Source organism: Musa acuminata, chromosome BXJ2-4 (assembly GCF_036884655.1).
Source record: "Musa acuminata AAA Group cultivar baxijiao chromosome BXJ2-4, Cavendish_Baxijiao_AAA, whole genome shotgun sequence".
NCBI lineage: Eukaryota > Viridiplantae > Streptophyta > Magnoliopsida > Zingiberales > Musaceae > Musa > Musa acuminata.
Genome location: NC_088341.1, coordinates 31,130,519 through 31,147,558, shown reverse-complemented (window position 1 = coordinate 31,147,558; position 17,040 = coordinate 31,130,519). Strand labels below are relative to the sequence as shown.

The window sequence follows — 17,040 nt, the reverse complement described above, 5'->3', positions numbered from 1 at the left end:
TAAAGAAAAGTCATCTCACTCATTATAATAATAACTTTCCCTTTTTTCCCAATATTTGCACATTCAAGTATAGTTGCAACCCGCTGGACCATGCATATCTGAACCAGTCTACAATCTTTAGATAAGTAAAATTAAAAACCACTAGACATGTTACTTCTAAGAAAACAGGATGAAAGAGGTTCTACTACTATATGCTGTAAACTAAGAAAAAATATCAAAATCAGAAATGATATCAAGTGGGCTTGACTTTTTTTTTTTATTCGTTTAAGTTTTCACAGTCAAATATAAGACAACGATAAACCATATGAATAACCGGGAAAATCTGACATACGGAAGTAAAATAACATAGCAATGTCTACAAACAGCCCCATGCAACATAACCTATTGATAATTAGTCCAACTCAAAGCCAACATCTGTCCGAGACAACCCTATAGGTGCTAGAAAGTGAACGTATCTTCTCTTATTAGACTAAATCCATACATTTAACATGAACATCTCAGTAGATCAAAATTAAAAAAAGAAAGGACCGCCAAGCTCTGCTCACAGTTCCATTTGTTTCAACACAATGCTTAAGCTCAGAGTCTCAGGCCATATTTGAAGGTAAAATTGGTGTAACATATCGTATTACTCTACAGGCTACCTCACAGTGTGTTTCTTCAGGTGAAACCAACGTCTTAAACTCACAAGAACGAATAACCTGACCATGAAACCAAACAATTAAACTCATGGGGAAGAACATATACCTCACCTTACAATCCCCTTATTCCTGTGTTGTATCGTTGGAACACAGAATGTTTCTTCAATGGATTTAGAATAAAATGTCATGTCTTTCCAGCTATTAGAAAACTCCAAGAAGTGTAGCCACAGCAAAAATTAGAAATAAGACACCACCTAAATAACCAACCTGAAAATTAAATGTCATCTTTTAGCATAGCACAAACCAGATCCGAACCTAAATATTATTTCAATCAGACAACTTGTGAGATAAAAAATAAACGATGAGGACCTACCAGTTTCTCGGAAATGTAGTTGGCAAGAAAACTTCCACCTACGATTGCAATAGATGTGGCAACTAGGTGTCCGGCAATAGCTCCACCAGCTACCCCCCAAGGAGACTGAAAAAAAATATGAACTTGGAATGATGATATTTGCTGCTATATATGCTGGATATTTAAGATAATCATATGCATATTCGTACAACCACACCTGTGCAGCCCCAAGAGCAATTGTTGCCAGCATTGAGCGGTCACCCCATTCCTAGAAACATATTTCAACAAATTGTACAAGCAATGTACATTTTACTGAGATGACATGTTTAAATATGCTGCCACTCGAGTTTTTTCATAAAATGCATTCGATTTCGGTGTCTTCACAAAGGAAGATAAAGATAAATGTCAAAAAAATGCTCACCGCAAAGAACACAAGGCTGAAAGACTTCCATAGGACTTCAAAAGGATTTGTAAGCTTTTTTGCTACCTGAGTGCATTAAGATTCCATCAAACAATGGAAAATGTTATAACACTTACTTTAAAAACAGATCGATATCACATGGTACTATAACATACAACCATCGTGAAGAAAATAAGATTGAAATATTAGCTTCCTGAATCTCACTATTATACAAATTGGTAATATGTGTAATTGTAATGATCAAGCACAAACATGAAACAACCTTCTCAATTACTTGTATAGAATTGCCTAACAATGTCAAGAAAAACATTTGCTTCAATTTGTTAACAATAAGCTAATCAAATCAAATAAAGTTTCATTTACAGTTGCCATGTACCATAACACTAAACTTAAATAAACAATTAATAGTGCCACCATTACCACATGGATGAAAAATGTCAATTAGATTAATGTTAATACTTGTACTAAAGGATCAAGCCACCAATCATAACTTTTTCCACATGAATACACCAAAGTGATTGGCCTTACTTCTTTACCTATATAAACAAAAATCAGGTATGAGTTCTTGAAAAAGGTACATTCAATCAGCATTAACATGACCCAATAGGATAGCATCTTAATTTGTTATGTTGATTAAATTGTTATCTAGGAAGCTATATTACAATGAGGAGAGCAACAAAATAAATTTCTGGATGACATAAAAGTTAACCCACAGTATTCTCAATTCTGGAATGGCATCCACATGACCCAGTCTCCAAGTAGTAGAAGTGTGGAGCTACTTCAGACAGCCCTCCATTTGTAAAGTCAGTTCGAGATGGAAAAAAATGGATTATGTCGGGGAGAAAGCTTTTCATACAAAATCATCACCTTGATTAAATTGGTTTAGATATTCTAAAAAAGAAGATTTACAGCACTGATAAGCAATAGGGTCAGACATGTTTCTAGGGCTTTCATACTGTAAGGAAAGAGCCAGTGCAATCCACTAGAATTACGAAGAATCACAAGTTCATGGTCGACGACATAGTAGAGACACAGAAAGGATAGTGACAGAAATAAATTCTTCTCATTTACTTTGAGAACTTTAAAGACCTAATTAGAACACCGAAAGGGAGGAGACAGAAAAGAAGGTGATTAGAGAAAACACTCTTCATGTCTGTCCTCATACATTCATGAAAATAAATATCAAGCAGAATTAAAAAGGGATTATGATGATATCCCGTTTCTTATCATTCAGTCAGAAAATATTTACAAGCTGATATGCATGTAAAATAATAAAGAGAAATCATCAAATGGTAATAAAGCAAAATACAAGAAAGAAAAAAGAGAAGTTTCATTGAATGCACATAGTGCACATGTCCAGGCTCCGGGACAAAAAGCAAATGATCTGAAAGGAAAAATGTGGCATAATATAGGAAAGTTAGTCTAATTCGTAAAATCATAAAATACTACTAAAATGTGGATCATACATTCTACCAGATGAACTACAATAATAAGTTAAACAGAAGTAAGCACATTTAGCAAAAGATTCTTGTAAGAACAAAATCAAATTCCATCCATGCATTGGTAATCTCATTTTTCATATTCAACAAAATGAGACAAAGAAGTTACCACAACAAACAATAAAATTTGAGAATTTTTTGCTTCCCATTATACTATTGAATACACGAAACTTATCAAATTGAGCACATGGGCTACAACTGTGTTACTTTTAAATGTCACCTAGAAGAACAGGGTGCAAATATCATATTAACTAATCAACTGTGTTGCTTTTAATTATTTAATCCCTCAAGCTGTGAATTAATTTGCAATAGTTTCCCTGGTTCAAGCCCTTGCTTTCAAAGACCTATTGCTAAATGGACTCTCCTGAAAGGCACATCAGAATTGATTAGTTTATCATACCAAGGATTGTAGCTAATTCCAATAACAACAAACATAACGATAGATGGCAGTGAACTCTCCCTCATGGTGCACAACATGGCATAGAACTGATAAATTTGAAAAAAGATAAAGTTAATGTATTAACAAGTACAAAATATAAACTTCTCAGGCTATCTTAACCTTTTCCTTCACAAGCTCCTCAGCTTCAACAAGTTCTCCAAGTTCAGATTTCTCTTTGCTATTTGTATCAGCATCTGATGGAATTTCCCATGCATTTTTTATTGACTTCAAACCAAAGAATGTTAGAAGAGCCACTGCTGCATACTCTCCAAGGGGTAGTGCTAAAAAATTGCTTGTTTGTAAGTACCATGAAGCATTGCACTGATGGATAAGAATCACAAGAGTAGCATGCTAGGCATCTGTTGGCAAAAAAATATCTATCTACGCCATTGGTAAATTACAGTCACTTAGGCATTTTATTAATATCTATAAGAAAATGTGTCTCTAATTTAAATATTCAATTCATTCAGACACCATGCATTCTTCTGTTTATTCATATTATAATTTTGGTCTTTTGGACCTTACCATACCATCATCTAGAACTTACTTGTCTGGAACTGGGCTGGTACAGAATTGAATAGCCGTCCTATTACCACAGATAAGACTGTCATAAGAGAAAGAGCAGCCATCGAACCAAATAAAACCTGATGGTCAAGTGGACATCAAAGAAAAGAAAAGAATACGAACCATTACAAGATATACAGGAACAAAAATTTACATATTCATCAAATATGAAACTAAGAGAATAAAGGCATCAGCATCAGCAATTATTATCATTTATGAAATTTGGTAATTGTTTGGAAAAAAGCAACTTAACTAAAAAAGCTTTTGATCCGTTTCAAAAGCTTGTGGTGATTTTGGAGATTATTTCTTTTTTTGTGAGGAAATTTACTTACCCGATTTTGAAGAAATTATTTTCCAGATTTCAAGAAGATTATCTTCCCATTGTAATTATCAGTTTCCTTTTTTTTCCCAAGAGATTAGTTTATTGAGTTTGTATATTTTAGTTTCTTCACTAGTAAAACTTGTACCCTTATAAGTTCTTAATCGAAAGTATTAAGTATTCCTTTTTATACATGGCATTAGAGTCTATTTGATACCAGGACAAAAGCTCTTTTCTTTCTTCATTGGCCCAAAATCTCTCTTTTTCTCCTCGTGTCTTCTTCAACCCAAACCTTTGCTAGTTTTGTCCTTAATCAAACCATTCCATAGTGAACTTAAAAAAATTCATCCCTCCATTAGGCTCAAAACTATTAGGTATCTTCCCGACTTGTGTCCACTTTTCTAAAAGGAAAAGGAAAATTAAGGCACTTAATTGGACTAATAATACCAAGCGAAGATGTCACGACCTAAGTCTAATAGGCTAATTTCCAAACCACTGACCAAAATGCCTAAGCTGGAGTTATCAAAGTACACTCGTCAGACCCTTATAAGTCAATCTTAGTCATTGCCCACTTCAGATGTGGGACTAATTGGGGGTGTCACAGAAGATGACCCAAAGTTTGTTGCCAGGGTGACAAAGATTCGATGATCATGACATGGCTTTGGAAGCCAACGCATCCAGAGATTAGGAACGTACATGTTTCTATTTACAACATATTCTAAAGTCAAAGATGTTGCTCAGATCTACGAAATTAAGATCAAGATTCATTCCACAAATAAAGGTACTTTCTATGTAATTGAGTACTACAATATTATGAAAGGAATCAAGGATCATGGCTTAAACTTGATTATTACCAAAATGTTATGGTGCATAGTAAAAATGTTGCTATGTAACTAATAATTGTTGAAAGAAAAAGTATCTTGAATTTTTAGCTAGACTTAATGTGGAATATGATCAAGAACGTATTTAAGTACTTGGAAAACCCTACCACCCCTAGATGAAGTCTTCTCGGTCATCAACCAAGGAAGGAGGAATGTCATGTTAGACAATCAAGAGTCATTTGATCACTCATAATGGTTCAGCGTCTAACATTGATCCTGGAAAAGGTGAGTCATCTAAAATGCCACACTACAAAGATGGCCTTTGGTGTACTAATTACTAGAAACCAAGACAAAACAAGGAGACATGTCGGCAGTTACATGGAAAACCACGGTTCTATGAAAAGAATGGTGGGAATCGAATTCAACAATTGTATGAACAACGAGGAGGCCAAGTAAACTACACTCAGTCTAAGGATACCTCTATCCATGGAAGCTCGGTGTCTGATAACATTGAGATTGAGGAGCTAAATAAAAAGAAGACTGAAAAGCTTCAAAGTTTCCTCACTTCACTAAACAAACATGGTGTCTTTTGTTTCTCTAGCTCAATCAGGTAAGTATCTTATTTCTTATGGTTTAAATGCCTCTAAAGATTACTGGTACGAATCTTGGGTGATTGATTCAAGAGCCACTGACCATATGACCAACTCATCTTACCACTTTCAATCCTACAGCCCATGTCCTAAAATCGGGAAGTTATAGCTAATGGTAGTTTAACTTTAACCCAAGGTTCACAATTTCGAGTGTTGAACCCGTCTCAGAGATTTGTCGGTACAGCACGTACTGATTTGTACCAGTGTACCGACACATAATACACTAGGACGTGCCTATGAGGACTTGGGCGAGCCATATCTCAATGACGAATTGGATTGGTACATACCACTCCATACTGTACCGACTCGAGCGATACAACAAACCTTGGTTTAACCACTACTGCAGGCCAAGGTATAACTGCACTAACACCCTCATTTCCTTAAAGTCTCAATTGCATATGCCTAGTCTATCAGTATGCCTTTTGTCAATTCATCAAATTACTAGAGATTTAAAATAGTGTAACTTTTTTTTCTATCTAATCCTGTAATACTTTCGAGGATCAGGTTACGGGGAGGACGATTGGATGCCATAGAAAAGGTGGGGCTCTACTATCTTGAATAATGCAGTGGTAATGGCATTAACTATTTATTATAATCCTATCTTTCAGAAAAAAGAATCATTAAATAAAATTCAAAGTTGGCTTCATCATCTATGGCTTGGACATCCATCTTTTCCTTATCAAAAAACATGTTTCCATTGTTATTTCAAGGCTTAGATGTCAATGATTTTTTTTGTGACGTTCGTTTGTCAATTGACTAAACAATAAGGTGTTTCATGTCTAGTAAGTAATAAGAAATCATCTCATCCATTTTCATTGATTCATAATGATGTTTGGGGTCCCTCATGGATCCCAAATATTCCTGTAGCTCATTGGTATGTTTCTTTCATTGATGATTATTCTCGGATGACATGGCTTTATCTTTTGAAAAAAAATCTGGCTTTATCTTTTGAAAAAAAATCTGATTTTAGTTCAATCTTCATTAAATTTCATAAAATGATTCAAACCCACTTTGGCATTCAAATCAAAAGTCTTACATCAGGTAACAGAAGAAAAAACTAAAGGAATAATACATCAATTGTCATGGACAAGGTTTGCTGTTTTAGGTACCAAACCCCTTTCTGAGATTTGTCAGACCAGTACATATTGGTCAGTATCAGTGTACCAACACACATACACCAATAGGTATTAGAGTTTCGGAGAGGAAGAAAAAAAGGGAGAAGAGGAAGGGACGGTGGAGGAAGGAGGAAGAGGAAAGAAGAGGATGAGATGGAGGAGGAAGGAGGAAGTGGAAGAGGAGAAGAGGCATACTTGAGAGGTGATTAGGGGCAAGGTTTGTCATTTCAGGTACCGAACCCGTCACAATGATTTGCCAAGTTGGTACATGCTGACCTGTACCGGTATACTAACACATGGTATGCTGGTGCATGTCGACGAGCACTTGGGCAATCCATGTCTCGATCACCAATCAGATCCATTCGTCCTGCCTGTACTATACCGACTCGAGTGGTACAACAAACATTGATTAGGGCAAAGATCGTGCGTGGTGATGTTCAGCAAGGTTGCAGCAAGCAAAGATTGCCAGTAGTGATCGTCGGTCGCAATGAGAAGATGGAGGCGGGAAGTCATAGCAAGAAGTTGCAACATCAGTCATGACTGCATGAGAAGTGAAGGCGACATAGAAGTGGGATTTAGGGTTTCTCACTTTCCCTTTATATGGCGGACCAGACCAAGGACGGTCTACATATCGGTTGGCACTTGGACCAGTACGTGCTGCCTGTTTCGTACCGCTCTAGGCGAAACATAAGTCTATGATCATGGATACTCCAAAGCAAAACATTGTTAAAAGAAAGAATCATCATCTTCTTGAGGTAACACATGCATTGCTATTTTAAAAAAGATGCCTAAGACATATAGGGGAGAAGTAGTGTTAGCTGTTACTTATTTAATAAATCAATTACCATCGAAGGATTTGGAAAACAAAGCTTTAATTACTATTTTACAGAGTTTTTTCCCTTTTTTTCTCAATTTTCATGATTTTAGTCATATCGCACCAAAGATTTTTTATTTTCTCTTTTATTCATGGTCATTCTCAACATCGTGATAAACTTGATCCTCGAGCTCTATGTGTATTTGGGTAAAATATAAAGCTGACAGTACTTCAGAAAGGTATAAGACTAAGTTTGCGGCCAAAGGCTATCTCAAACATACGAGATCTATTGCTCCGATTGCAAAAATGAATACCATACATGTACTACTATCTTTAGCGGCTAATCTTGGTTGGTCTACGCAGCAACTAGATGTTAAAAATATTTTCTTACATGGGGTGATCTCGAGGAAGAAGTATATGGAAGCATCTCCAGGATTTGATTAAGGATTTAAAAATAATAATGTCTACAAATTGTGAAAGACATCAATGGACTAAAACAATCTCCTAGAACATGGTTTGATAGATTCACACAGGCAATGTAAGATATGAAGCAAGGTGATCGTACTCTTTTAATTAAAAGGTCACCAATTAGTAAAATTTCAGCTTTGATTGTATAAGTTGATGATATAATTATTACTGGTGATAATCTTGAAGAAATTAAGAAACTCGGAGATCTACTAGCCAAAGAGTTTGAGATCAAAGATTTGGCAAAGCTCAAATATTTTTTGGGTGTTGAGATAGCTCAGAAAGGAATTCTTGTTTTCTAACAAAAATATATCATTGAAGCAGGAATACTTGTATGCAAATCAGCTAATACACCTATTGAACAAAATCACAAATTAGGAGATGCTATAGATGCAAATCAGCTAATACATGTCAGCAGACAGGGGAGATTTCAAAGACTCGTTGGGAATCTCATCTATTTATCTTATGCAAGACCTGATATTGCTTATGCAATCAGCATAGTGAGTTTTCCTAAAGAGGTTCATTTGAAGGTCACTCATAGAATTCTACAATATTTGAAGTTCACTCCAGGAAAATGCATCTTATTTAGAAGCAATGGCAGTTGAATATATTGTAGAAGCCTACACTGATGCAGATCAGGCTAGATTGAATCAGTTGTTGATCAAAGATCAAACTCCAGCTACTGTACCATCTTAGGAGGAAATTTGGTGACATGGAGAAGTAAAAAATAAGTCGGTAGTTGCTCGATTTAGTGCAGAGACAGAATTCAGAGACATGGCACATGGTATTTGTGAGTTATTATGGTTGAAAATAATCCTTGATGATTTGGGAGTAAGATGGGACGGAAATATGAAACTATATCGTGATAATAAGTCAGCTATTAGCATTGTGTAAAATCTAGTTCAACATGAACGAACAAAACATGTGAAGTAGATCGACATTTTATTAAAGAAAATACTGATAATGGAATGATCAATATTTCCTATGACCTATGTATCCATAAGTAGACAACTCGGCAACTCACTAATATTCTGACTAAAGATTTTCCAAGTCGTTTCTTTCAAGATATTACTGGCAACCTGGGAATGGAAAATATTTACTCACCAGCTTGAGGAGTGTTTATTGATGGAGATTATTTCCTCTTATGTGAGTATATTACTTTCCCAATTTCGATGAAATTATTTTTCTAATTTCAAGGAGATTACCTTCCAGATTTTGTAAATTTTCCCTTTTTTCAGGAGATTAGTTTCCTAATTTTTATGATTTAGTTCCTTCGTTCATCAAGAGAATATTACTTTCCCAATTTTGAAGATTTTTTTTTATTTCAAATAGATTACCTTCCAGATTCTGTAAATTTTCTCCTTTTTTGGGAGATTAGTTTCCTGATTTTGTATGCTTTAGTTTCTTCATTTGTCAAGCTTGTACCCCTATAAATTCTGTAAGGCTCTCTTAATTGAAAGTATCAAGAAGTATCCCTTTCTACATCTTGCATTGACATTAAGCATTAGATCGCTCAAAGTTGAAGCAGACACTATCATAAAACGGATGCACATGAATCTAACTCAAAGCCCAAGGTAAGCACCTAGATAAGAATGTATAAACAATTAACAGGTCAAGTAATATACCATTGCTTTGTCATATTGCATCGCCAATAATGCAGCAATAAAAAATGTCTGCAAAAAAAGACTAGAGTCCGTCACTTTTTTCTGTATATCAGTAACAGAATCTGAACGTAGTCAATTTGAAGTTAAGATGCATAATAGATAAACCAGACAAGAAGAAAACAACAACTATAGATGCAAATTCTTGAAAATGTAACTATGTGAGCCCATAACATAATCATTTAAGAAGTAAATCATCCTATAAATGTAAGTTGAAACACATGGATATCTGTAGGTATAGTCAGGAATATCAGTTAATGCACCTGAACTGGCACTAGATGGGACCGGTAGAAGAATTATGAACCTAAATAATCATTTAAAAAATGTTAACTTTATACTTTATAGCAGCAGTTCCATCGCCAAATTTCCTAATGGCATGGTGCAGCAGGTTCAGGTTGTCGTGGCTTTGGTACCTAAATGTGCTTTGGTAGTTGTGTTTGTCACATGCCACACATTTAATGAGTGAACATGGGCACTTGCACCTAGTGTGTGGGCAAGGTTATGGGACAATGCCGGCATGTGCCAACCATGGACACAATGACTTTCAGTTGACGATGTCAAATACTCCTTGACCGGTTTAAAAAATAAGTTAATTATCAAGAGGAGACTTCAAGTTTCATAGAAGCAACTCAAACATTAAAAGAAACTGATTAACTGGAACCATCATAGACATCCCATACACACACTCTCTCTCAGCAGGTTCAGCCATTACACAGAGAGACAAAAGTAGAGATCTAGAAAGAATTATGTGAACAGACATATAACATTAACATTTGATATATATACTCAAACGAGCCTACCAAGTTCACTAGCATGTAACCCTAGAATTCTTGGTTGAGAAAGCAAATTAATTTCAAACTTAAGATAACAAAAACGGTGTCTAGATAAATTTGAAAAAGAATGAATCAAAGGACAATTGTAGTTTTACAAATTATTGATGATATTACATGAGCAATAACTATACAAGCAAAAAACAGGTCTAGTAGCTATTTTATAAATTGATTACCTTGTCTCCGATCTCTGAAACAAATATGAGTGTGAATGCAGCTGTAAATCCTGATTTTGCAAGCGTTGCTATGAGAGCAGAAGGACCACCCTTCAAGGAAACAATAAGTGCAAATGCTATTGCAGAAACAAATAGGACACCAGCAATCGACAGCTGGTAATTGACTCCAGAAAGAGACTTTTGGCTGCCATGTTATAAAATACAAATTAAGTCATACATAAATTAGTTTCTTAACTTACATCTATGATGCTCAACAAAAATATACAATTTTCTTCATCTAAATATTACAAAGAATATCAAATAGTAAATCTTCTATCACTTGTGTCTAGACGGATATTAAGTCCTACAAAGGCATCACCTAAGTGAATATAAAAGTAAATTAATGTTATCAAGAAGTGTCCAATTGCTTGCAAGATTTTTGTGAATTACACATAAAAATCAGGTGTATATGCTATGGAGTACAGAGAACAAAAATCCTGGTAGAAGTTTTCGAAGGTTCACAGATTCTACTTGGTTTATGTTTTAAAGCAGATGAAGTTTTTAGCTTCTTACCTTCTTTTTTTTTTTCTTTTTGCTTTATTTACTTTTTTCACACATCTTAGATCAATACTATGGGAGAGAAACGTCAAATCCAAAAATAACATTATGAAGCAAACAAAAAGAAAACAGAGGTTTTCATACGGACTTTTTTAATGATAAACACATGTAATCCATTGAAGTGCTTAATTATTGTCTTTTGTGAAATTGTATTACTTAGTGAACTTTCATGCACCATTAACTACAACCAAACTTGGTAATAGATAAAAAATAATTTCATGAACCATTAACTATGGTGGATAAATAATAACAAGAGGACACTTAAAATGAATAGTATACAACTCACTATTTAGATGAATTCTCACTGGTAGAACCATCCATGAGATTGCTGTGGCTGTTTTCTTCTCTCTCTCCTCCATAGTTCCCAGCCCCAACACTGGATGCTTGAGCTCTGATACCATAATTTTTTGGTTTCAACCTTGATTTGCATCTATATCTAACTACAGAGGAGAAAAGCTTTAGAAGGTAATTTGTCATCTAAAGAATTCATGTGTATTCCTGAATCAATACAAGTTAATATCCAGGTAACACCATAATAATGTGTGTGCAGATTGCATCATACAAACAGATAGCACAGGAGAAATTAGATGGCAAAAAGGAGCATAAATCTAAAGCTTAAGCAAATTTGACCGGTTTGCTATAGCTCCTCACTAATGCATGGTTCATAAGTGGTAATGGTGTACAAAGCAAACATGTCAAAGAGAAGATATGTAATGGGAATAAGTATATAAAATTCTAAACCTTCCATAAGGTTAAGTGAAAAGACCACCTCTTTATGCAGCACGAGATAGATTCCTAATATGACACTAGTTTGATCATCATGACCATAATATGAAGTGGCTTATATACTCTCCGGGTACGAGGGTTCACCAAAAATGGAAGAAGTTTGCCAACTCAAGACCACTCATCGATTTACCTTCACGATCCAAACCCTACTTGACTTATCCCTGACTTATACCCTTGCAGGGCTTAGTCCCATATCCAGCTTCTATTATGCATTGTCAACATTAACCTCCCAATCTCCAACAACACAATGGCCTAGTTTTACCATTATCCTAGCTTTTTCCTTGCTTTTTGGGTAAATCATTTTATCCCAGATGTTATAAGATAATTGATGTCTGTGTGATCATTGCCTTTCTAGTTGATTATTTACTGATGCTTTTAAAGTTTTGGCCTTCATCGGGTCATCTGATGTGCTGTTTCTCCTTTAACCACCATAATTCCAACGTCAACCAGGTTCCATTTTTGAGTAGCATGTCCTCTTTTTGTTAAGAAGACTTTAGAATTTGGACGGCGATAGATTCTTTATTCAAACAAAGTAAGGAACTACAGAGCTCAAACCAGTGCCGCGAACAAAATAAGCGTTTCCTTACACTTAGGAGTGACCAACACACCTAAATCAAACAACAATTACATTCAGATTCCGGCAAAAGTATTTTACTCAGACTCGAGCACGAGATTCTTGTTTTGAAGAAACCCTAACCAGAGATGGTCAAAGATACACTTTAACCCAAGAAAAGCGGAAAGCCAAGAATTTGACGGAACATCCATAAAATAGAAAAAAAAATAATAAGAAACCCAAATATAAATTCAAAGAATAATCATACTCCTTAGGTATCGAAGTAAACAAATCCGCATAATCCAAACTATTAATTCGAGTTAGCCCAAACACACCTACAGGAACAAAGAAATATAGAAGAAGCGAGGTGAGGGGAGAGCTTGCTTACCAACTGATGGGTGTAAGGGGAGATGGAGAAGGGGAGGCGTGGGTAAGGCAAGGGGCAGTATGTGGAAGGACGGCGGGGGGTGCGCGGGGACGGGATTGGAAGGGCGAGAAAGCGCGCTCGCTCTCGCCGCGAGAGGAGTCGCGGCCTTCGCCATTTGGGCCTCCGAAGCGGAGTGGTGAAGAGACAGCTCGCTTCCCCCAGCGCAGTACTCCGTCGGGTTTATCTCCATCTCAGAAATTGTTACGTACCTAATCTAACAGAACCCTCCCAATCACCCTGTGAAAAGGCACATGGGCCCACCGATGGTCCCCACTCGCTTTGATTTTAGCTCACCAATCATCAGAAAGATAGGCGCAGCGGGTATGCCGCGTAGGAACTTGAACGTGGCCGAGGAAGAGGCTGCGTGACGCGCGAATCAGCGGAATCCGTTTCTCCTTGCATTTCCAATGCATTATTTCCGTTTTATGGGGAAACGAAGATGAACATTTCGAATGACACGCATGATATGTTTCAAGTCGTCCATTCGCTGATCTAAATCGAGTCGGATTCGATTCAAATTCAACCCGCTTGACCCAACCCGATGATTGGAATATTCATTCAGTCCTGCTCTTCTATTCTATCTTTACACTCGTAGTTCGAAGCTCGAGACTGCGGTAGCAATCGTGATGTTATTGGTCCAGTGGATCCAGTAATCTACTAAAAATCGAGATGTTATTAGTCTAATAGATACAACAAGCTCGGGACTATCTAATAAAAATCATCGTTATTCGTCCAATAGATCCAAGTAATCTATCGTCGCATAAGCGATTTACATAAATAGGAATAGAGGATACTTAATGCGTTATGTTGTTGATTTGATTTTGTGATGCTCACACTCTACTTTCATTGTTCGATTGCTTGTGGGTATTGAATGAATTCCATCAAACCTATTCCGCACATCTACGAATACATCAATGTTATTAAATGCAATCATATGATCGTATAATCTTAGAGTCCAGATTAGCTCTAGTAGGTCAGATCAAATTTGTTCACTAAAAATAATGGAATCGACTCAACTCGTAGACTAAGTTAGATCGATCACCTTGGATGAGTCGAGTTGAGTTTATCGAGTCAAATCAATTTACTGTATAAAATAAAAAAAACAAAAGGGATTCATCGTGAAGAAGAACCGACGTGCAATATGAAGTGATAAGAAAACAATCATGAGCACTAACTGCCAACAAGAGAGTGCTTGGAACGTTGTTGTTTCTCTCCCATAGTTCACAAGAGTCACAATAATTGTTGTCGCTTCTCTTCTATAGCTCGCATGAGATATAAGGAGTGCTATGAACATCGTTGATTGTTCATTTAACATATTGTTTTTCTCCTGTAGTCAATAAGAGCAACAACGAGACACTATTGCTTCTCTTCGATGCCCCACGGGAACGACAAAGAGTGTAGCAAACGCCATAGATCACCCGCTCAACATCGTTATTTTTCTCCAGAGTCATTGTTGCTTCTCTTGAATTACCCCCAGAATTATCGACCTATCGTTTAATGTTATTGCTTCTCTCATGTAGCTTCTAACAGCGACAATCAAATAACATATCAATAGCGACAAAGAGTCATCGTACCTTCTCTTCAATAGTCCATAGAAGGGATGAGAAGACGTGTAAATTCTCCTCTCTTAAATCCTATCTTTTTATATTCTATGTTTCCTTCCCCTCTCATCCATCTCTTCTTTAGGCTTTTCTTTATGCTTATACATCTCTTTCTGTTTAGAGGGAGAAAAATAGAATAAAAAAAATCATAAAATCAAAACACATAAAAAAATTGATATAAGATTCTAGATATATTTATAGGAACAAACCCTAATTCAGTAAGATGTTTCAATTAATTAAAACTCTCTCAACTAATTTGAATATGATTAAGACTCTTTAAAATACTTACCAACTTTAACAATCTCCACCTTGATAGTATTTTCCAACTTCGTGCCTGCTACAAAAATTAAACCATTGGCTCGAAGAATCATCACAACTATACAAATTGAATAAGTTCATGGTCCAACACCTAATTTCAATCAGCCCGCCAATGTATCCTGTATAGGGGCTAATTACATATTACCCATTATAATTAGTTATCTTTAGCATCTTAGTATATATACTTTTAAATGCTACATTGAGATCCCTATGCATACAAAAATAAAACATTTAATCTCGTTGTTCCAATAATATTTTTTTTTTAATTCTGTATAGGGATCATAATGTTTTACTTCCGTAAATATAGGAATTTCAATATAACTTTTGAAAGTACAAGGACTGAGATACTAAAGATAGCTAATTATAATAGTAATATATAATTAGCCCGATATATAGCTGTAATCAAATCGATGATGATATTTCATTTGGGAGAGAGACCTTTACATCTTGGAAACCATGAATATTATCCTTTATTTTTTACATTGTAAACAAATCTCACTATCATACCGACCATCTCTTCCACGTGTAACCAAATTTCAACTCCTTGATATCTTTATTGTACTTCATTTCAAATGATACGATTAATAAAAATACAACCCTTGAAAATTTAAAAGACTTAAAAAATTAAAATTTTTCATATCTTTATAACACACTACATCGAAAATATACACACTCCATCAATCATTTTTATTTTTACTTTATCGACACCCATGATATTTATTATACAATCATCACATATACTCAACTTACTAATTAACTTATTATTGAATGAAAATAATTCAGAAAATGTTATATGTATATTTTATGAAAAAATATCATCTCACATGTTTTCTACCATTTTAAACATTTGAGTCATGTAAAAGTATGTCTGACAGCGTTATAAAACAAATGATACCAGTATTAGAAAGATTGTGGAATAGAAAAGTTAAATTATGAAAATAAGAAGGATGAGAGAAAGATGAAATTGCATCTAAAGGGAAAGGAAAAATATATTTGAGGAAAAAGATTGCTAGTTCTCTTTGAGTAACACTCAAACAACCATTGAAAAGAGAATTAAAAGATGAGATGTGCCAACAAATTACCATAGTTTTTTTACATAATTATATTTAATTGTGTTGTTCTGAATTTTTTAAAATGCTTGAATTATTTAGAAAACTTTACTGTGGATTTAAACCTCTTTTTTTTATCATTAGATCGGAAAAACATTTTTTAAAAAATAAGTGAAAGGCTATACTGGACAGTATAGTAGCTTTCCTACTATATTATCATTGATAGCATAAGCAAATTACAATAGAGTATTATATATTAATCATGCATATATAATATAAATGAAACTAGAAGTATAGTTTTACAAGTAATGTCATAAGAGTCTAGGTCTTGAGTCATATAGACTATATATATTATTCAATCATCTTACAATTTTTAATAATTAAATTATTATTATTATTATTTCTTATTATTGTATAATATTTTTATATTTACGATGAGACTTCTTTGAGGTAAAGAGGCATCATCTCGTTGAGATCAACAAAATGTGATAATTAATGGGTTGAGTGACACTCTAAATAATTGAGGCATTGGCTTATGCAAAAGAGATGATGGCAATAGAACTCGAGGATAAGATGTTTTAAAATCACAAAATAAGAGATTTAGTAAGAATGATTGATCAACCCACTAATGATATAAGAGTTATGTATAAGATATTGACAAATATGATTGATACCAATATGAAAAAAAAAAAAGCTAGTGATTGTGACCATTCTGAATGAATTTTTAAATATGTTTCTAGAGGATTATCTTTGACTATCACCAGATTGAGTTTATCATAAACTTAATACTTAACACTGAATGGAATGTAATGGAATGGAATGAAATGAGTTAGAGATAACTCTAGTAGAATGGAATGAGTTAGAGATATATTTATAAAAACTTTTTGATAAAAGTTTTATTCGTCATAGTTTTTATCCGAGGAGCACTAGTTTTATTTATGAAGA

General features: G+C 34.8%; 1 protein-coding gene across 1 annotated transcript; it reads right to left on the bottom strand.

Moving 5' to 3' along the window:
- Positions 1 to 434: 434 nt before the first annotated feature.
- LOC103981566 (GDT1-like protein 2, chloroplastic) lies at positions 435 to 13,332 on the bottom strand. Its single transcript, XM_009398349.3, has 10 exons — positions 13,089 to 13,332; positions 11,648 to 11,801; positions 10,765 to 10,948; positions 9,723 to 9,770; positions 3,897 to 3,993; positions 3,470 to 3,630; positions 1,412 to 1,477; positions 1,208 to 1,258; positions 1,012 to 1,116; positions 435 to 905 (listed from the first exon to the last, which is right to left on the bottom strand). The coding sequence occupies exons 1-10, from the start codon at positions 13,315 to 13,317 to the stop codon at positions 840 to 842; spliced, it is 1,161 nt and encodes a 386-aa protein (XP_009396624.2). The 5' UTR covers positions 13,318 to 13,332; the 3' UTR covers positions 435 to 839.
- Between the last annotated feature and the right edge of the window lie 3,708 nt (positions 13,333 to 17,040).

Coding starts and splice junctions, on each gene's coding strand:
- LOC103981566 (XM_009398349.3), bottom strand. CDS start 13,317: ATGGAGATAAACCCGACGGAGTACTGCGCTGGGGGAAGCGAGCTGTCT. Junction 9,771..10,764: donor TTTCAGAGATCGGAGACAAG/GTAATCAATTTA, acceptor CTTTTTTTGCAG/ACATTTTTTATTGCTGCATT. Junction 1,117..1,207: donor TTGCTCTTGGGGCTGCACAG/GTGTGGTTGTAC, acceptor ATTTTTTTTCAG/TCTCCTTGGGGGGTAGCTGG.